At 39.5% G+C, this 22,970-nt stretch overlaps 1 protein-coding gene across 5 annotated transcripts in view; it reads left to right on the top strand.

The window, feature by feature from the left end:
* The window catches only part of ARHGAP6 (Rho GTPase activating protein 6), a 550,354-nt gene that overhangs the window by 394,929 nt on the left and 132,455 nt on the right, over positions 1–22,970 (top strand). Inside the window, exon 1 of one of the 5 annotated variants that reach the window (XM_050777264.1) lies at positions 10,039–10,177. The exons of the other annotated variants lie outside the window; for them this stretch is intronic. Within the exon in view, the coding sequence (XP_050633221.1) occupies positions 10,115–10,177 (63 nt within the window). The 5' untranslated portion in view covers positions 10,039–10,114. Of the gene's footprint in view, positions 1–10,038; positions 10,178–22,970 lie in introns of those variants that run through there. 5 annotated transcript variants of the gene reach the window in all.

Genomic DNA, 22,970 nt, shown 5'->3' with positions numbered 1-22,970 from the left:
CAAACACAAGGTGAATTTCCTTAGGTCATGTTTCAGTGTTCCTTATAGGTCCATAGTAAACTTGTTTGTGTTTTAGATGGTATGCTTTTCTTGTTAATGTAATGGTTAATTTGTAATGTCCCTGTAGGGGGACAACAGGGCTTCTCAGAGGAGGTGATGCTCAGTAAGCATTACAGGGTGAGTAGGAAGGCATGGAGAAAGCATTTGGGCTGAGAGCACCCCTCACCCTCACCATGAAGTCCTTTGGGCTCTTCCATGTGGCTGAAATTAAGGGATGTGAAGTAAGTGAGGCTTGGTGAAGCCCAAGAGCTAAGCAGTGACCAGATCTTGAGCGATCTTGTGTTTTCACCTCAGAGTTGAGAATTTCATCTGGAAAGCTAGGAGCCTCGGTGATGGTTTTCAGAAGGGAAGGGACAAGATGAGTTTTGCTTTGTAGGGAGAAAGAGCCTACGAGAGTGTGGAAGTGCTGGTGGACATTCCTCAGAGAGGAAGTGTTAAAGGAAAGGACAGTTTTTAATGAGGTGGGATCCACAGAAACTGGTGACTTTCTGAGTGTCAGTAGGAGAGACATAGGAAGTAATGTTAAAAATGATTTTGCTTCAGTTTTCCTGGGTCATTGCAGGGAACCCATACTGATGTATTTGAACCACAGAATCATTGCCCCTAATTTTATTGTGTCTATTTTCATATAATTGGTTTACTTAAAGCAAGATGCATTTGCATATATACCCTTTACCCACTGTGTATTATCACATACCTATTATAAATATTTGTCTATATAAGATGTAAATATGTTACATATATAATACATCATATAATAAATATATAATAGTCAAGAGATACATATATTACTTTAAATACATTAAATATAATAGATGTAGAGATAGTTAAATCTGTTTAATATGGAGATAAATGTATAACGTTTGTAGTTTTTAATTACAAGTTTCTCAGGCTGGCCGTAGTGGATTTGATAGGCATCACTCTAGTGTGAATATCTTTTCTTTCAAGAATACTTGGAAGAAATGCTGATACCTAAGAAGTAGCTCATACCAAATACTAAAATCCATGGTATTGATTTCACTTTTTTTCCCTGAGCTTTTTCTCATTATGTGCATAAAAGAAAATAAGATATTGAGTGATCTCTGTGGACCCATCTGCTCATACATACAGAGATGTCACAATGATAGTTTTAAAAACATGTGGTTCCTGGACACAGGAAGGGGAGCAACACACACTGGGGCCTATCAGGTGGTGGGGTTGAGGGAGGGAGAGCATCAGGATAAATAGCTAATACATGCTGGACTTAATAACTAGGTGATGGGTTGATAGGTGCAGCAAACCACCATGGCGCATGTTTACCTATGTAACAAACCTGCACATCCTGCATATGTACCCTGGAACTTAAAATTAATTTTAAAAAGAAACAGAAAAAAACATGTAGTTCCTTTGCTGTTTGAAATAGTGAAATGCTCCACCATGAACTGTGAACATTGTTGTCCCCTATGTCATATGTCTGGTGATTTGTTTTCAGTGGGTCCAGATCTGGGGTCAGCAAACTTTTTCTGTAAAGAATTAGATAGGAAACATTTTAGGTGTTGTGGATCATACTGTCTCTGTTGCAACTACTCAACTTTGCTGTTGTATCCGAAAAGCAGCCACAGACAACAGGTAAATGAGTGGGTGTGGTTGTTTTCCAATGAAATTTGATTACAACAATAGGCCTCAGGCTGTCCTTTGCTGACCCTGCTTTAAGTCAACAGTTGCCACCTCAAGATCAAGGCATGCATGCCTCAGTCAATGTGTTAGAAGTAATTTATTACCTATAATAATTAAGTTACAAACTTTAGAATCTTTATAAGAAAACTATATGAGAGAGAATTTGAGGTGAGCCTAGAACCACCTCATACAGTTATTTTGATGAATTTTCTTGAGTAGGAGAGCAAGGTGCAGAAAAGTAGCATAGGATAGTGGTTAAGACCACAAACTCAGGACTAAGGTCCCTGAGTTTGAATTTCAGCCATGCCACTTTTAATATGTTTCCTTGGACAGGTTACTTCACTGCCCTATGCTTTGATTTCTTCATCTATAAAATGGGCATATTAATAAACTTCACATTTTCAGATTGTTTAATGATTAAAACCATGAGTACACAATAAGGGACTGGAATAATAATGGGTACACATTATATGCACAAGAGATGTTAGTCATTCCCCACATATCTAAATCTTTTGGATTTAGATCCAGGACATAGCTCTCAGCTTATTTTATCTGTGCTGTGAGTCACTGATGAATAATCCTTACTGTGCACCACTAATTAATAGTTGTGGTGACTACAAATTTTTATGTTGCTAATGGGTTGTAATTTTGTAGTTTCTTACATTAAAAAAAAATCTACCCATAAATGGATACTTAACAAGAAAGAAGCAGCAAAACTCAGTGTAGAAAATGTGAACATGCACGAACCAGTAATGCCCATGAGTGAAAATGACATGGGAGCATGTTGTTAGGGTACAACAGTTAAAATTACCAAAAGGTCAACAAAGCGATTATGTACTTGAACATTGGACATCATGTTTTTATGTTCATATCACTGAATTCTGGAATTCTGAGCCTGCCTTTTTTTTTTTTTAACAAATGAAATAAAATGTAGCTATGTTTATAGCATGCCTTTTCTTGTCCATCCTATTAATATTAACTGGTGGCAGGGGGGGGGGGGGGGGGGGGGGGGGGGGGGGGGGGGGGGGGGGGGGGGGGTGGAAGTAAAGAAAAATGAAGACTCACTAAAATAAAAATGTTCAATATTTTTTAAAAATCAGATTACCATGTAATTGATTTTTTGGTAACTGTTTTCAAAATGGTCTTTATATTGCTATATTAATTTATCAAATACTTGGAATGTGATTTTAGGGATTTCATGACTTTCTCCTTCAAAAGTTGGCCCTGCTATTTGCTTTATTTACCAAAAACATGGTGAGGTGTGGGGAGGGGTGTAGGGGGAAAGCAGTCAAAACCTGGGTCTAGGAGTGCATGTGACACGTTCATTTATCTTAAGTGTTAGATGCATAGCTGTCTCCTCCCTACAGGACTATTTTATCTCACTTTACAGAGCAGGTAATTGAGGCTTGAAAGGGTTGGATACTCACATGGCTAGTTATATGCTGAACTTGAATTCAAACACAGGCAGCCTGAAGGAGAGTCCTCCCTGTAACCACTGTGCTATAACACTGCATCCCATTTGAACAAAACAGTGGCAAAATGAGCAGCTAAGATGAAAGCTGCTTAACTGTGCTACTGTTTAAAATATTCCCCATCACATCTATGGCAGAGCTTGTGGAAAGTGACATCTGAATCAAGCCTGTGCACGTGAAAAACAATTTTAAATTATGGATGTATGTGCTTGGAGACTTAATTTCTTAATTGGTAGCATTGTTAAGTTTTCTTTCCACTGCTAGTGGAAGAGAAAGGAAAAAAGAGAATCTGAGCTTTGAGATGAGGGCACATTATGCTCTTGGTGTGGGAGAAATCTGGCAAAATCAGTCAATGAAGGAACATATGGAGAGTTCAGTCATCACATGAGTATGTGGAAGGGTACAAGAAGTGAGGAGTGGAGGCAGGAGGGAGGGAAGCAAAGGTGCATGACAAATTCTTAGTGGAATTTGTAGAAAAGTTATGGATCCTAGAAAAAGTTCAAGGAATTTGTCTTCCCTGATAGTTTCATTAAGCCCTGGTCATTGCAATGGTTCTCAACCTGGACTGCACCTTAGAATTTTGGGGAAAGCTTTATAAATATATCATTGCCTGAGCCCCAACCCCAGACAGTCTAATTAACTTGATCTATACCTGTGCTGTCCAATACAGTAGCCACTATCCACCTGTGGTAATTTAAATTTGAATCAATTAACATTAAATACAATCACCAATTCAATATTCAGTTTCTCTGGCCGTATCTCTAGTGCTCATTAGCCACGGGTGGCTAGTGGCCACCTTAGCAGTTAGTACTGTTAACAAAAATGTCCATTATTATAGAAAATGCTATTGGACTGTGCTGTTCTTGGGGAGAGGGACATGGTCATACAAATTTTTGAAAACTACAGCAAGTAATTCTAATGTGCAATGAGCTTAGAGAACTGTTGATCCTTAGGGAATACATTTATTCTAAAATGTACCACCACTTATGTCTGAGGTAATTTTGCTTTGGAAGATGATTCTGAAAATATCATTAATGCTAGACTTTTTCTGCAGCCTAGAAATGTAGCTGCATGTATTTTTATTTAAAGCAGCTTGCTTGCTCATTTACTCTACAAGGTTTAGATGAGTTAACTACCAGACTGCAACTAAAAATGCATAACTTGCTTTGCCCCACTTAGAATGAAGTGGTACAACAGTTCGTGCTGATTTTGAATTACTTATTAAAAGAGTTTAATAAGATAAATTATAGGAAAACTGAGAGGCTCATTGTCCACAGCTCACATTTTAGGCAACAGATTAGGAGCAACTGATTCTATATATTTGATGATATCCAAAATTAATTTATTAACTTAATATGTTTATGAAGTCTCATGCAATTTTGAGGAAATTATTTTCCTTTCTCATTAGAGAAGAACCCCACTGAGAAGAGACTTTTGCAAAGTGCCAAAGTGCAATTGATGAAACACAATGTCACCAAATATAGCATTGAAATGGGAAAGTGGAAAGGAATTCACTTTGGCATTTTTTATTTTGCCTAGCTTGTTTGACCTAAGAGTTTTCAAACTCCTAAATATGATATTCATCTATCCTTAAGGCTTGTTTTATATCCTGCTGATTTGTAAATATCTGACTTGGGATTGGGTTCTTCAGTTTGAGATGACAGTACTTCAGCATCCCTGTATCTTTTAGGTAATCTTGCTCTGAAATCCATTCCATGTTTAATGAGCAGTGAATATACCCATAACAGAATAAATAACCTGCCCTACAAAGAGTTCACATGACATCTCACCTATAATGAGTGCCCTCTTATCTGAGTTTCCTTCTTATTGCAAGAAATCTGAAGCATCCAACCTTGTAACTCAGTGTTCCTCACTACATGAGTAGAAAGAGCAGCTACAAAATACGTACCATTCTCTGCAGTGTGCTAGAACAAGCGATATCCAGATTTCTCCATGAGAATCAAGATAAAATGCTTTTCTCTAGGTCAACCCTCCTGGGCACCTAAAATGAGATGCAAATTTCACACTCTGTACTCAAAGGTATTTCTCCAGCTATAATCTTGGGCTTAATTTTCTGGGGATTCATATTTATTGGAAAAAGAGAGGAAATCTGATAAAGAAAGAATTCCTAGCGTCATCTTGTTTTATTGCTGCCTAGACTCACTTCTTACCAGTTCATTCCACACGTGGGGCCTCCCTTTACCAGTTACATTGTAGACTCAATGTTTGCTTCCTCTCTTTATCCCCTTCCTATCAGTTCTGCACCATTCGGCCTCATTCATCTTTCCTAAAACACCTCTTTCATGGTGTTACACCCCTACCCAAAACTGAGAGTGGCTAGTTCTACTTGTAAAGGATGTGGCATCCAGGAGGTTTTCTAACATGGCTGTTCCTTTTTCTTTAAATGAAATACCTGTCCCTCTCCTTACTCCTGGAGGTCATTGCCCCATCTGTTGGCTTTCTTTTCTCTGTTTCATCCTGGTGCCCTGTGTCTATTTCTGCATATTTCTGTGTCTCAATTCCACAGGGCTTTGAGCCCTGAGCTGTCCTCCATGTTTTTACCAGAATTCTCCCAGTTGCAGAGAGGCCTTCCAGTCTCTGTTGGATGCTCTGTGTCATACTTACTTTGTATGTAGGTCTTCCAAGGGAGTGAATAAAGAAAACGTTGCTGGCATGCTGTGATATTGCCTACAAGTTAAAATTATTGCATTTGAAAACAGACTGCCTGGGTTTGAGTGCCAACTCCTTACTTCCCAGTTGTGTGACTTCTAGCAAGCTCTTTACGCTCCCTTTGTTTCAATTTTCTTGTCTGCAAAATGGGGATAATTCTAGTACCTGCTTCCTAGAGGATAGCGAGTATTCATGGAGACAATAAGCACTCAGTAAATTTTAGTTATTCTTTATTGTGGTTTTGACTGTTTCAGATTCATGGTCTTAAATAGCTTACCAGTTGCTAGATTTGCTTTGATGGTAGAGTTTAGATCTGAAGGATCCAAAACATTCTCTCCATGCAAATAGGTCACAGTAGCATCAGAAGGACGCTAGCAATTAGATGAAGGTCAGGGTGCTAGGAATGGGAAAAGGATGGACAGCCACAGTTAAGGAAGCGCAAATGGCAGCAATGAGAGAATATACTTTGGCTTATCACCTAGCCCCTGGAAGTTCTGAGCAATACAAGTATAGAGTCTGATGGTTAAACTGATGGCACCACATTTTTCACTGAGCACTGTAAGGCAGCAGATGAACTAAAATGTCCCTCACAATTTGCATTTTTATATACAGTCTTAAAAAAATATTAAGACCTTACATGTGAACTCTATGCTACACACTCAAAAAAGGTTACCAGGACCAATGGAAGGTTTATCAGTAATGAATGTAATCTAAATGAAATTTCACTGTGCCATTAGATTCAGTCATGATTCTGACAGATAAATGATTATTTCTAACCATTGGCTATATATTATTGAAAATCTGAAGGATGTCATTAGAAATATATTTGTCTTACATTAAAGACTTTCTACATGCTCAGCAAAACAATGTATAAAGAGCAATTTTTACTTTACCATCCAGTTGATCAACTACTCTCTTTCCAAGTGAGAATGTAGGAAGGGAAGAAATGAGTCGTGATGTCATTCAGTGGGAAGTATAGGAGGAGTTTCAAGCGCAAGGGCTCCACATCAGGCTGCTTAGATTTATTATCTGTATTCATATGGGAAATTCAGGAAAGTGAGGTCAGCTGCTACATCAGATACATCCCCAAATCTCACAACATAAGTCTATTTGTCATTCATACTGTTAGATTGGCCACAATTGGTGGGACAGCTGTGCTCCAAGCAATGATTCTGAACCTGGGCTGCTGCTTCCTTTCATTCAGCTGGAGGTAGGGTGGGCTGGATTTAGGTTGAGACATTGGGGCAACTAAACCTTTCACACTAGCTATGTCACCTCTCCACATGGTCTTTTCAACATAGTGGCTACACCTATGACGTGGGGGCTCAAGGGTCCTATGAATGCAAAAGCAGAAGTTTCCATGCCTTCTTATGTCTCAGGCCCAGAATGGGCTTGGAATCCCCTTCTGCCACATCCAGTTGGTTAAAGTAAATCATAGAGCCAGGCAGGCTTGAAGGGCAGGGGACTACACTAGGCAAAGAACACTGAAAAATGTGATCCACTCCTGGGACTGCCACACATGGCTATGCAGGTTGCCTGGATGCTGTCTCCAGGTTTGTATGGACTGGGGCTAGAAATGAAGCTTGTCACTTCCTCTGACATTCCATTAGCTAGACTCCAGTCATATGACCACTATTAACTGCAAGAGAGGCTGGGAAATGTACACTAGCTGAATGTCCATGAAAAGGGGGCTATGGCCTTCATGAACAGTCAGTGTTTTCCTCTCTGTGTGCCATCCATTTCTGTGCCTCCATCACTTCCTCTATAAAATGAAATTGTTAGAGGCAGTGAATGCATGGCACACATAAAGTGCTTAGCACCTAATACATGCTCGGTAAACTTCTACTGTTATTATTCACTATTATGTAGTGGCTATTTGATTTTATTCCATCTAAGTAAATGCACACGGCAATGAATACCAGGCTAAGGAATTTGGACTTTGTCCTGGAGCTAATGAGGATACATCAAAGGGTTTTAGGCAAAAGAGTGCTATAATCAGAAATGTGTTCACTCAAAAAGTTTGACAGTGATTCTATGATATTTTTGCCTTAAATGTGCAAAATATCACCAGTGATATAAACAGAAATAATCCAGAATAAGAGCCAAGAAGAAGGTAGAATTAATGCTTAATGGCATAGATTCTGAGGCTGTAAATTGTTTCTTGGTATGCTTAGCTATGGAGGGTTAAATGGGAAAAAATGACTATTGTGCTCTCAGCTATTTTTGTGATTAGCAAAACTCTTCCACAGCTTGAACCTTTTAATTGCTTCCTGATATTTATTTCCAAGGCTCTTTCGGTGGCTATTTGGTCTCTTACTGGTTTTACTTAAAGAGTTTTTATTTAAATCTTAAAAAGGATTCCTTATCTTTATGTTTTGTTTTCCTGATTTGAATGCATTTTCCAAAGAATAACAAATATACACACCTTCTCCATTATTTCTGCATTTCCTCTCAAGGCCTACCTTGCTTCCACTCTTAAAACAGACTAGGAATTTCACAAGATGTTGTCTCTCGAGATTATTTGAGATTATTCACTTAAATAGTCACCTTCTTATGAAACATTTATTGACCTGACAGTGTATGTCTCCATCAAATAATTGATTTAACAGACCACTCTAGTCTTAGATAATTATTCTTATTTCATCACTGTCCCTTCCTTATTAGATACTTATAACATGGCTTCTATTAGTACTGACTCTGAACTGTGGCTTTGTCTTCCAGTTAATTTGTAAGCTCATAGTGGTTGGGATGACAACCGCATTACTTATGAGCTGTGAATCTTTGGGCAAGTTACTTAACTCCTCTGAGCTTCTGTTTCCTCATCTGTAATATGAGCATAATAATGTAGCCTACTGCTAAGAATTATTTTGAGGGTTAGATAAGTCAGTACCCATAAAATGCCTAAAACAATGCCTGACACTTAGTAAGTGCTCAGTCAGAACTACATGTTGCTGTCATCTATTCATAAACTAAAGGCTCATTTGCCTAATAATAAAAAATGAATTATATATTAATTTCATGTGAAATAATATATTAAGATGTTAGATATCTTTAAATGAGGATGTAACTTCCATTGATGAGTATCCAGTATGAGCCATATTGACTGTCTACTGGAATAATGTGTATTTTCAACCTCAGAGTTTTTGGGGTAGTGGTGGTGGAGGTATGTGCAGTAACAGGTAGATTTTACTCTGAATCTCTGTTTAAGTTTAATCATTCTAGTAAATAAAACCACCTGGAATATTTTACTGCTTTAAAATTCCTTCCGCAGCAGCAGCAGCAGCAGAGGCTATGTGTGGCTTACATGATTAGCTTCACAGAATCCTGGTAAAAGCATACCAAGTCCTTAATTTTGAATCAGTAAGATCTTCCATGAAATCATTTCCTGGTTTGTCAATTATAATCACAATGATTCTTTTGTTGGAATTCACTTGAGACCCATGAGAGAACTATAACTTCCTATTGACTGGGAAACAAATATGTCTTTTCGAGTTGTATTTGGTTCAGTGCCATGTGGAATACATGGAGATCAAGGTAATTCACGATTGGAATTAATCTTCCCTTTTCCCTGTGCTCTTCATGGATGCCACCCCCAACCCCCACCCTAAGCTGAACCCTCTTAGATATGGCCATGTGGGCATATTCACTCTGACCTCCACACCCTCGGTTCAGGAAATGAATAACTTCTCAAGGACTGCTGTCCCACAAAGAGGATAAAATACAGAGCATGTGTTATGCTTCGGTGTAAAAGAGAATGAAACTTTTTCTTTTTAATGTGTGTGGCTAGTGTTAGAAAAATGGAGTCAGTAGTTTTAAAACATAATTTAAGAACTGAGAATTTGTCCTAAACAAAGAATGCATCCTATGTGCTTTATCTTGCTCTCAGGATTTTCACTAGTGGCTTCCAACATTCTTTGGTTGATTCCTAATAAGGACAGTTTGCACAGTTACAATTCAATTACCATTTGTAGATCCCTGTGGAAAAGAGGATTTTTTTAGAGCAATCCTTTTCTAACTCGAGTATATTTCTTCAAAATGGTCTTATTAAAATAAGAAACAGGAAATCCAGTTTCAATTTCTCATTCTTTTTGTCCCTTCCCTCCCCTCTTTCCTCCTCCCCAACTCTCTCTCTCTCTCTCTCTCTCTCTCACACACACACACACACACACACACAAAACACACTCACTCATTTGTGCACTTACTCAGGGACACAGCCTGTCTTCGTTCTGAAAGGACAGGAACTTCTCAATGATCCGATGAAAAGACTGCATATTTTTGGTCCCAAGATTCACAGTAGCGGAGGTCTTTGGCAACAAAAGGTATCGTGGGAGTCACAGCTATGCCAGCTAGGCCATTTCTCAGACATTCGATATGATCTGCCATTTCAGGATGCATTTTTTACCAAAAAAATAATTTTTTAAAAACAGACTCAACTTCCTACTCCAAGCTTAGTTCAGTTAGATTAGGGAGGACAGCAAAGACGCAGCTGATTATAATTTATGGGTAAGCAATATAAATATCTACATTTACACTTCTTTTTCAGAAAACAATTGTAATAAAATTTTGTGATTCTTTCACATCCATCTTGTGATTTAGGAAGAAAACTGGATTGATCAGTGTCTGAGATGTGTGACAGCTAAAAACTGTCTGTGTCGATATGGATTTATGAGAACCTTATTTTTAGATTAATGATGTTGTGGCAGCTTGAAATGAGCAAACTCAAGCAGAAAGGATTGTGTTGTGATTAACAGAACAGCATAATTGGGCTGATTTCTGTAAAAGATTCTGGCACAGGCTATTTTGAAGTCTGAAAGGGTGGTTTTCTTTCCCTCTTAGCTTCTTGAATATGGGTGCAACATTTTAGTTGCTGTGGCTGTGATAAATATGGGTTTGGGGGAACAGTTTGGATATTATATAAGGCTAATAATAAATCTGATGTGCTTGTACTGTCTTTTACAAAAGAGGAAACTTTAAGCCTCTGAATTTTTAAACACTGTCTGGCTTTCATTATTATAAGGGTATGTCTCATAATGAAAGGGCTTGGTGGTGGAAAGAGGGGAACATGACCCTGATGTCCCAGATCCCATTATGCCACTGCAGCTGCTTTGCTCATTTGTAAAGTTAGAGGTTTGAATTGATTTATCATGAAATGTTATGAAATACATATAGTGGTTATGAGTCTAAATTCCAGAACCTAAAGCCTGGCTTCAAATCCTAACTCTGCCACTTAATTGGTGTGTGCTCTTGGCAAGTTGCTTAAGTTCTGTGCCTCAGTTTCTTCATCTGAAATATGGGAATAATGATGGTAACATAGTCCTTAGGTTGTTGTAAGAATTAAATGAGAAAATATAAATAAAAGGCCTAGAACAGTAACTAGCAGAGAGTGGACCATCTATAAATGTGAGCAGCATCTTCAAGGTCTAAGCTATCTCTGGAGGTCGTTCTAATTTCAGTGAACTAAATTTAATTAGAGAAAGACAAGTAGAACCATTAGCTGCTGGCCCTGTCATTGAGAAGTTTCTAATTCATGCCAGTGTTTCCACTTTCTGCAACCCTGAGATTTGTGCAGGCTGTCTTACCTTCCTCCCATCCAAGACTCAAGAGAGCTTAGAACTAAGAATTAAATTGATGGCCAATTAGAAAAGTCCACAATTCAACTGGGACTACACAGAAATGAAATTGACCTTTTGCTCTGACGTTTTTGCCCTTGAGGATTTCCAGTATGTCCCCTCTATGCTAACCATTGGAAAGGTTCTTTCCACTGGAAACAAGATGTAAGTGACATTTGTTTTTTTAGATGGTGTTAGCCCAGCCCTGGGTTTGACAATGTTCATTTCTACTTCTTTAGTTTATCAGTAACCCAGGTGAACAGGTCATTTGCAGATAACCACTTCTATTTCATGCTAGCATTTGCATATTTTTAAATATGCTAAATCATTGTTATGTTGTGTGATTTTTTTTTTTTTTTTACAGGCTCTCTGGGATGTTTCTCAGAGACAAAATCTTAGGAGAGGAGGAAAATGGTGATGGCAAAAGGCAGATCCTAATCATAGATGTGCCTTTACTTTTAGTCCAGTCCAGGGGTCAGCAAACTTTTTCCATAAAGGGCCAGATGGTTAATGGCCCTTTGCGGAAGGGCAGCTTCGTGGACTGTGCATTCTCTGTTGCAACAACTCAACTCTGCAATTGTGGCCTGTAGGCTGCCATAGACAATAACAATGAATGAGTGTGGCTGTAGTTTTCATAAATCAATAAAACTTGATTTATGAAAACAATAAGTAGGCAGTCCTTGGCTCCTGGGCTAGTCAGCTTGTATCAGCAAAATCCCTATCATCATCCCCGTTTCATAGATGAGGAAATTGGGGCATGGGGAGTGTAAGTAGCTTGCTAAAAAGCCACATGGCTGGCTAGTAAGTGGTAAAACTGGGACTCAAACTCAGGCAGCCCAGCTTGCCACCCCTTGCTTTTAGCCAGCATGCTATGCTATACCTATGTCAACCAGTCTCTGCCTGGGCTACTGGGCTTCCGAAACCCGCTTGGCTCATTCCCTCACCTCCTTAAGGGTTGGTGCAAAAATCATGTTCTCTGTAAGGCTTTCCTGGTAGCTCATGCAGCACTCCTATTCCCCTCACCCTGCGCTACCTCCTTCTCTACCTCTTATCACCTTGTAAAACTTGCTGTGTAATTCAGCACACATTTCTTAAGAGTTTTTGGTGTCTCTAAAACTTCCAAGTTAAGATGCTGTGCTAGGTCCTTCTTGTATCACCATAAAAATACCTGAGACTGGGTAATTTATAAAGAAAGGAAAAGAGGTTTAATTGGTTCACAGTTCTGCAGGCTGTACAGGAAGCATGGTGGTGTCATCTGCTCAGCTTCTAGTAATGGCCTCAGGTAACTTTTACTCAGGATGGAAGGCAACAGGGAGGCAGCCTGTCACATGGTAAGAGCAGAAGGAAGAGAGAGAGGGAAGAAGTGCCATGCTCTTTTAAACAACCATATCTCACATGAACTCGGAGCAAGAATTCACTATTGCAAGGACAGCACCAAGACATTCATGAGGGATCCACCCTCATGACCCAAACACCTCCCACCAGGCCCCACCTCCAACATTAGTGATTATATTTCAACATGAGATTTGGAGGGGACAAACATCCTAACCACATCAGATGGGGATGCAAATTTAGAGTGGTGATGATTAATATTAATTATAACTTAAATTTCCATTTATTCAGGTCTTGTGGGAGATTATAAGCCTTCCACAAGAAATTCATTTGTATTGTCTGATATTATCCCTACAAACTGAGTGTTAAGTCTTGTTTTTTCTCCATCTTATTAATGAGAAAACCGATGATCAGAGATTTTCTGAATCTTACCAAAGAGCTGCCTTCTATTTGAATCCAAGTCTTCACCACCATACCAGTGAGACTCAACCTTTATTATGCAAAAAGTAAGACTCATCTGGGGATGCTGCTTTATAATGGAGGTGCTTGGGACCTATTCCTTGTGACTCTAATTCTCTAAATCTACCTTACAGCCCAAGGAGCCTACATGTTTAACAATGGTCATCTGCCCAGGTGTTTCTGATGCCTTGGGTCCACAAACGACATTTTGAATAGCCCTGCCTCACCCCTTGTTTGGCCTTGGGGAGTTTACAGTTGGATGAGATTAAAGAGATGCTGCAATTAGAGACTAGCCCCAAGGATGTAAGAAAACAATGTGGTGTAGAACAAAACCAAAATTATTTCAATCAATTTTATTTCATGGGAAAATCAAGTCTGTTTGTAAAAATGCAACTTAGCTCAAAAGAATGACTTTCTGAATAAAGCATAGATATTGTATTGCTTGGGTTTTAGTATGTCTTTTGCTTCTTTTTTTCTAAACATAGAGACATATACTTCTGGTGGGAAGGAAATCTCTTTAGTTAACACTTTTGGTGGGTTGTTCTCCAGTTAATCAAGACTCTATTGTTTTCAAACTTTTTTTGGTTTGCTTCTTTTAATTAGGTTTGTAGCATTTGTGCCTCTTAAAACTAGCTTAAAATAAGCCCTATGATTTTGTTTGTGTGTACAATATGTAGAAAAATACATATAAAATACACATAGTAATGCATGATATATATATGAATATATAGTGCATATTTTTATGATAAAATATATAAATAATTGTTAATATTTCCCAGCACCATCATTTTATGGAGATGCTATGTAATTTGGGCTTAACAGCAGACTTATTTATGCTAAACCAAGGTTTCTCAACCTCTGCACTATAGACATTTTGATCCAGATAGTTCTTGATTTTGGGCAGTAGTCCTGTGCATTACAAGGTGCTTAGCAGCATCCATAGCCTCTGTCTTCTAGCTGCCACTATCAAACGCTGCCCCAGTTATAATAACCAAAAATGTCTCCAGACATTGCTAAATGCTCACTGGGGGCAACATTACCCCACCAAGGACCATTATCCTATATTGTTTTGTCATATTGCTGCCCTTTATTAATGCTGTCACATAGTACCCTAGAATAGAAAGATATTTTTACAACTGCCAAGGTCTTTAGTCTATCCAGAGACATTGGGTGAATTTCAATTTCATCTACATTTATAAAATCTAAACAAATTTGAAATCATGTACCCCATAAATATATAAACCTACTATGAACCACAGAAATTTAAAAAGTAAATATAAGGAAACAAAAAATACGGAGATTGTCTTGGTCAACTGGGTCTGCCATAATAAAATAACCTCAGATCTCTCTTTTGGTTAACAATTCCAAATATACCAAAGAAGTTTAAAAATCCAAGAAGTTAAGAACCATGGGCTGCAATATATAATAAACTAAAGTAAACTTGAAGCATCGCACTTCACTTTTTATTATGCTAAGTGTAGTCATTTGTAAACAGTTTGAAAAAAACATATATATATATATTTTTTAATTTATTTATTATTATTCTACTTTAAGTTGTAGGGTACATGTGCATAACGTGCAGGTTTGTTACATATGTATACTTGTGCCATGTTGGTGTGCTGCACCCATCAACTCGTCATTTACATCAGGTATAACTCCCAATGCAATCCCTCCCCCCTCCCCATGATAGGCCCCGGTGTGTGATGTTCCCTTTCCTGAGTCCGAGTGATCTCATTGTTCAGTTCCCACCTATGAGTGAGAACATGCGGTGTTTGGTTTTCTGTTCTTGTGATAGTTTGCTAAGAATGATGGTTTCCAGCTGCATCCATGTCCCTAAAAAGGACACAAACTCATCCTTTTTTATGGCTGCATAGTATTCCATGGTGTATATGTGCCACATTTTCTTAATCCTGTCTGTCACTGATGGACATTTGGGTTGATTCCAAGTCTTTGCTATTGTGAATAGTGCTGCAATAAACATACGTGTGCATGTGTCTTTATAGCAGCATAATTTATAATCCTTTGGGTATATACCCAGTAATGGGATGGCTGGGTCATATGGTACATCTAGTTCTAGATCCTTGAGGAATCGCCATACTGTTTTCCATAATGGTTGAACTAGTTTACAATCCCACCAACAGTGTAAAAGTATTCCTATTTCTCCACATCCTCTCCAGCACCTGTTGTTTCCTGACTTTTTAATGATCGCCATTCTAACTGGTGTGAGATGGTATCTCATTGTGGTTTTGATTTGCATTTCTCTGATGGCCAGTGATGATGAGCATTTTTTCATGTGTCTGTTGGCTGTATGAATGTCTTCTTTTGAGAAATGTCTGTTCATATCCTTTGCCCACTTTTTGATGGGGTTGTTTGTTTTTTTCTTGTAAATTTGTTTGAGTTCTTTGTAGGTTCTGGATATTAGCCCTTTGTCAGATGAGTAGATTGCAAAAATTTTCTCCCATTCTGTAGGTTGCCTGTTCACTCTGATGGTGGTTTCTTTTGCTGTGCAGAAGCTCTTTAGTTTAATGAGATCCCATTTGTCAATTCTGGCTTTTGCTGCCGTTGCTTTTGGTGTTTTAGACATGAAGTCTTTGCCCATGCCTATGTCCTGAATGGTACTACCTAGGTTTTCCTCTAGGATTTTTATGGTATTAGGTCTAACATTTAAGTCTCTAATCCATCTTGAATTAATTTTCGTATAAGGAGTAAGGAAAGGATCCAGTTTCAGCTTTCTACTTATGGCTAGCCAATTTTCCCAGCACCATTTATTAAATAGGGAATCCTTTCCCCATTTCTTGTTTCTCTCAGGTTTGTCAAAGATCAGATGGCTGTAGAGGTGTGGTATTTATTCTGAGGACTCTGTTCTGTTCCATTGGTCTATATCTCTGTTTTGGTACCAGTACCATGCTGTTTTGGTTACTGTAGCCTTGTAGAATAGTTTGAAGTCAGGTAGCATGATGCCTCCAGCGTTGTTCTTTTGACTTAGGATTGCCTTGGAGATGCGGGCTCTTTTTTGGTTCCATATGAACTTTAAAGCAGTTTTTTCCAATTCTGTGAAGAAACTCATTGGTAGCTTGATGGGGATGGCATTGAATCTATAAATTACCTTGGGCAGTATGGCCATTTTCACAATATTGATTCTTCCTATCCATGAGCATGGTATGTTCTTCCATTTGTTTGTGTCCTCTTTTATTTCACTGAGCAGTGGTTTGTAGTTCTCCTTGAAGAGGTCCTTTACATCCCTTGTAAGTTGGATTCCTAGGTATTTGATTCTCTTTGAAGCAATTGTGAATGGAAGTTCATTCCTGATTTGGCTCTCTGTTTGTCTGTTACTGGTGTATAAGAATGCTTGTGATTTTTGCACATTAATTTTGTATCCTGAGACTTTGCTGAAGCTGCTTATCAGCTTAAGGAGATTTTGGGCTGAGACAATGGGGTTTTCTAAATATACAATCATGTCATCTGCAAACAGGGACAATTTGACTTCTTCTTTTCCTAACTGAATACCCTTGATTTCTTTCTCTTGCCTGATTGCCCTAGCCAGAACTTCCACCACTATGTTGAATAGGAGTGGTGAGAGAGGGCATCCCTGTCTTGTGCCAGTTTTCAAAGGGAATTTTTCCAGTTCTTGCCCATTCAGTATGATATTGGCTGTGGGTTTGTCATAAATAGCTCTTATTATTTTGAGGTACGTTCCATCAATGCCGAATTTATTGAGCGTTTTTAGCATGAAGGGCTGTTGAATTTTGTCAAAAGCCTTTTCTGCATCTATTGAGATAATCATGTGGTTCTTGTCTTTGGTTCTGTTTATATGCTGGATTATGTTTATTGATTTGCGAATGTTGAACCAGCCTTGCATCCCAGGGATGAAGCCCACTTGATCATGGTGGATAAGCTTTTTGATGTGTTGCTGAATCCGGTTTGCCAGTATTTTATTGAGGATTTTTGCATCGATGTTCATCAGAGATATTGGTCTAAAATTCTCTTTTTTTGTTGTGTCTCTGCCAGGCTTTGGTATCAGGATGATGTTGGCCTCATAAAATGAGTTAGGGAGGATTCCCTCTTTTTCTATTGATTGGAATAGTTTCAGAAGGAATGGTACCAACTCCTCCTTGTACCTCTGGTAGAATTCAGCTGTGAATCCATCTGGTCCTGGACTTTTTTTGGTTGGTAGGCTATTAATTATTGCCTCAATTTCAGAGCCTGCTATTGGTCTATTCGGGGATTCAACTTCTTCCTGGTTTAGTCTTGGAAGAGTGTAAGTGTCCAGGAAATTATCCATTTATTCTAGATTTTCCAGTTTATTTGCGTAGAGGTGTTTATAGTATTCTCTGATGGTAGTTTGTATTTCTGTGGGGTCGGTGGTGATATCCCCTTTATCATTTTTAATTGCGTCGATTTGATTCTTCTCTCTTTTCTTCTTTATTAGTCTTGCTAGTGGTCTGTCAATTTTGTTGATCTTTTCAAAAAAACCAACTCCTGGATTCATTGATTTTTTGGAGAGTTTTTTGTGTCTCTATCTCCTTCAGTTCTGCTCTGATCTTAGTTATTTCTTGCCTTCTGCTAGCTCTCGAATGTGTTTGCTCTTGCTTCTCTAGTTCTTTTAATTGCGATGTTAGAGTGTCAATTTTAGATCTTTCCTGCTTTCTCTTGTGGGCATTTAGTGCTATAAATTTCCCTCTACACACTGCTTTAAATGTGTCCCAGAGATTCTGGTATGTTGTATCTTTGTTCTCATTGGTTTCAAAGAACATCTTTATTTCTGCCTTCATTTCGTTATGTACCCAGTAGTCATTCAGGAGCAGGTTGTTCAGTTTCCATGTAGTTGAGCGGTTTTGATTGAGTTTCTTAGACCTGAGTTCTAGTTTGATTGCACTGTGGTCTGAGAGACAGTTTGTTATAATTTCTGTTCTTGTACATTTGCTGAGGAGTGCTTTACTTCCAATTACATGGTCGATTTTGGAGTAAGTACGATGTGGTGCTGAGAAGAATGTATATTCTGTTGATTTGGGGTGGAGAGTTCTATAGATGTCTATTAGGTCTGCTTGCTGCAGAGATGAGTTCAATTCCTGGATATCCTTGTTAACTTTCTGTCTCGTTGATCTGTCTAATGTTGACAGTGGAGTGTTGAAGTCTCCCATTATTATTGTATGGGAGTCTAAGTCTCTTTGTAAGTCTCTAAGGACTTGCTTTATGAATCTGGGTGCTCCTGTATTGGGTGCATATATATTTAGGATAGTTAGCTCTTCCTGTTGAATTGATCCCTTTACCATTATGTAATGGCCTTCTTTGTCTCTTTTGATCTTTGATGGTTTAAAGTCTGTGTTATCAGAGACCAGTATTGCAACCCCCGCTTTTTTTTGTTCTCCATTTGCTTGGTAAATCTTCCTCCATCCCTTTATTTTGAGCCTATGTATGTCTCTGCGTGTGAGATGGGTCTCCTGAATACAGCAGACTGATGGGTCTTGACTCTTTATCCAGTTTGCCGTCTGTGTCTTTTAATTGGAGCATTTAGTCCATTTACATTTAAGGTTAAGATTGTTATGTGTGAACCTGATCCTGCCATTATGATATTAACTGGTTATTTTGCTCGTTAGTTGATGCAGTTTCTTCCTAGCCTCGATGGTCTTTACATTTTGGCATGTTTTTGCATTGGCTGGTACCGGTTGTTCCTTCCCATGTTTAGTGCTTCCTTCAGGGTCTCTTGTAAGGCAGGCCTAGTGGTGACAAAATCTCTAAGCATTTGCTTATCTGTAAAGGATTTTATTTCTCCTTCACTTATGAAACTTAGTTTGGCTGGATATGAAATTCTGGGTTGAAAATTCTTTTCTTTAAGAATGTTGAATATTGGCCCCCACTCTCTTCTGGCTTGGAGAGTTTCTGCCGAGAGATCTGCTGTTAGTCTGATGGGCTTCCCTTTGTGGGTAACCCGACCTTTCTCTCTGGCTGCCCTTAAGATTTTTTCCTTCATTTCAACTTTGGTGAATCTGGCAATTATGTGTCTTGGAGTTGCTCTTCTCGAGGAGTATCTTTGTGGCGTTCTCTGTATTTCCTGGATTTGAATGTTGGCCTGCCCTACTAGGTTGGGGAAGTTCTCCTGGATGATATCCTGAAGAGTGTTTTCCAACTTGGTTCCATTTTCCCCCTCACTTTCAGGCACCCCAATGAGACGCAGATTTGGTCTTTTTACATAATCCCATACTTCTTGCAGGCTTTGTTCATTTCTTTTTCTTCTTTTTTCTTTTGGTTTCTCTTCTCGCTTCATTTCATTCATTTGATCCTCAATCGCAGATACTCTTTCTTCCAGTTGATCGAGTCGGTTACTGAAGCTTGTGCATTTGTCACGTATTTCTCGTGTCATGGTTTTCATCTCTTTCATTTCGTTTATGACCTTCTCTGCATTAATTACTCTAGCCATCAATTCTTCCACTTTTTTTTCAAGATTTTTAGTTTCTTTGCGCTGGGTACGTAATTCCTCCTTTAGCTCTGAGAAATTTGATGGACTGAAGCCTTCTTCTCTCATCTCGTCAAAGTCATTCTCTGTCCAGCTTTGATCCGTTGCTGGCGATGAGCTGCGCTCCTTTGCCGGGGGAGATGCGCTCTTCTTTTTTGAATTTCCAGCTTTTCTGCCCTGCTTTTTCCCCATCTTTGTGGTTTTATCTGCCTCTGGTCTTTGATGATGGTGATGTACTGATGGGGTTTTGGTGTAGGTGTCCTTCCTGTTTGATAGTTTTCCTTCTAACAGTCAGGACCCTCAGCTGTAGGTCTGTTGGAGATTGCTTGAGGTCCACTCCAGACCCTGTTTGCCTGGGTATCAGCAGCAGAGGCTGCAGAAGATAGAATATTTCTGAACAGCGAGTGTACCTGTCTGATTCTTGCTTTGGAAGCTTCCTCTCAGGGGTGTACTCCACCCTGTGAGGTGTGGGGTGTCAGACTGCCCCTAGTGGGGGATGTCTCCCAGTTAGGCTACTCAGGGTTCAGGGACCCACTTGAGCAGGGAGTCTGTCCCTTCTCAGATCTCAACCTCCGTGTTGGGAGATCCACTGCTCTCTTCAAAGCTGTCAGACAGAGTCGTTTGCGTCTGCAGAGGTTTGGGCTGTGTTTGTTATTGTTTACTGTGCCCTGTCCCCAGAGGTGGAGTCTACAGAGACAGGCAGGTTTCCTTGAGCTGCTGTGAGCTCCACCCAGTTCGAGCTTCCCAGCAGCTTTGTTTACCTACTTAAGCCTCAGCAATGGCGGGCGCCCCTCCCCCAGCCTCGCTGCTGCCTTGCCGGTAGATCACAGACTGCTGTGCTAGCAATGAGGGAGGCTCCGTGGGTGTGGGACCCTCCCGGCCAGGTGTGGGATATGATCTCCTGGTGTGCCTGTTTGCTTAAAGCGCAGTATTGGGGTGGGAGTTACCTGATTTTCCAGGTGTTGTGTGTCTCAGTTCCCCTGGCTAGGAAAAGGGATTCCCTTCCCCCTTGCACTTCCCAGGTGAGGCAATGCCTCGCCCTGCTTCAGCTCTCGCTGGTTGGGCTGCAGCAGCTGACCAGCACCGATTGTCCGGCACTCCCCAGTGAGATGAACCCAGTACCTCAGTTGAAAATGCAGAAATCACCGGTCTTCTGTGTCGCTCGCGCTGGGAGTTGGAGACTGGAGCTGTTCCTATTTGGCCATCTTGCTCCGCCCTCGAAAAAAACATATATTATTTGATTGTGTTGGAACCGTTTTAATTGAGAGAAGAAAATCAAGGCTCAAGAAAAATTTAAATTGGCCAGGTTCTGTTTTGCCAGACTTAGTAATGTTTTAATTCTATTTTTTTTCAAAAGAAAATACCATTTTCACCATGTCCAAAACTGGGTGATCTTCCTTCTCCCCCTGCAAACCTAATTCCTTCTGCCATTCCCCATCTTGGTGATTAGTGTTACTATCTGCCCAGTTGCTGAAACTAGAAACTCAAGAGTCATGCTAGATTACTCCTTCTCTTCCCCTCACTGCATCCAGTTTATTCTCCAGCATCTATGTGGTTCTAAGTGTCTCCCGTGTCTGTTTAAATTGGAATCAGCATCCTACTTAGCACAGAGTCTTTTCTCATCCCCACATCTTTGACTTGCTCTCCCCTTTAATTCCTTAGGAAACTTGTTTCCAGTCATCTTCCCTATAATTCAAATCTTCTCATGTTCCTCTCTAGCTCAAAGTTCCTGAATGACTAGCCATCACCTGTGGAGGAAAATCTAATCTAGTTTGCATTGCCAACAGAGACAGCCCTACAGAATCTGGCCCTGACTTCTGCTTGGCTTCACCTCTTGCCATTTTCCTCCTTCCGGCCTTGTAATTCCCTGAACAAGCCTGTTTTCTCAAACTCATTTGCCTTGGCTCCTGCTGCTAAAGTTGCATTGCTACTGGGCGAACCCTGCTCCCTCTTACTCAACTTTCAAGCCTCCGTTGAAACACTACCTTCTCTATAAAGCTTTCCTTGATCCTCCAGATAGATAACAAAGCCTTCTCTCCTAGGCATTCATTGCATTTAGTACTTATTTCTAGTATCACAATCTCTGTGTTTTATGGATTGCTTGTGTTCTTCCTACCTGAAGGTTAACTCTGAGGACAAGGATTGTGTTGTCATCTTAATAGTCCCAAGCCTACCACAGAGCTTAGCATCTCATCTGTGCTTATTAAATATTGTTTGAATTAATTAACCAGGGGGACTTAGTAAATAAGAACAAAATGTCCCTTCTAGGAATTAGTTGATTTCAGTCATAAGCTATAGTTCACAGGCTGGGAAACTCTAGCCCGCCAGCCAAAACCAGCCTGCTGTTTTTGTAAATAAAGTTTTATTGGAATATGGCCACACTCACTAATTTATAAATTATATGTGGCTGTTTTCATGCCACCAAGCGAGAGTTGAGTAGTTGTAATAGAGATCACATGGCTCACAAAGCCTGATATATTTTCTATGTGATCTTTACAGAAAAAGATTGTCAAACCCCTACTACAGATAATTAAGCCCATTGGAGGTCACATCTTTAAACGCTTTTAAAGAATTGGTATGTAATTCTGCTTTGACACTTCAAATAGCAATCAGCTCCCTTAGGTACCTAAGCTTCGTATCTAAAATTTATAAACTCATCTGGGGACTTTCTATCTGGGAGAAAATAATAATAAAAAAAATTCCCCAATAGTGTTCCTTGTGCTCTAAGCTTAGAGTGTGAGTGAGGGTTACACCCAAGGCCTGAGTCCCCAACCGTAATATCTACATGTCCTATTTATTCTTAGACTGGTTATACCAAAAGAAAAAAAAAGAAAAAAGAAAGAAAAAATTCAAAATACACTAGCCCCAGAAGAATTTTCTTCTGTTCACTGAATGTGACTGCAGCCTCCTCACTTTGACTAGATTTGCTCACTCACTCCTCTCCCCACATGCCCTCCTGCATCACCCTCCCTGAGCTCCTCCTGGGTTCCTGCTAGTCTTCATCATTATCCACTGGATGTAATTCATACATGTCAAAGCAAAGAAACTAAAAGCCATAACTTCTTTTAGCACTTGCTCAAATTTTACCTTCTCAGTGATGTCTTTCCTGACTGCTGTCTCTAAAACTGCAAATTCCTTTCTTTTACTTCCCCTTTGCCTTTTTCTTCTCCCTAACAGTTATCATTATTTAACACACCATTCTTTTTACTTACCCCGTTCATTTGCTGCCCCTACCAGAGTATAATGTACTCATATATT

This window comes from Macaca thibetana, chromosome X (assembly GCF_024542745.1).
Source record: "Macaca thibetana thibetana isolate TM-01 chromosome X, ASM2454274v1, whole genome shotgun sequence".
NCBI lineage: Eukaryota > Metazoa > Chordata > Mammalia > Primates > Cercopithecidae > Macaca > Macaca thibetana.
Note: the sequence above shows the minus strand (reverse complement) of the source record. Positions and strands in the feature narration are given on the sequence as shown.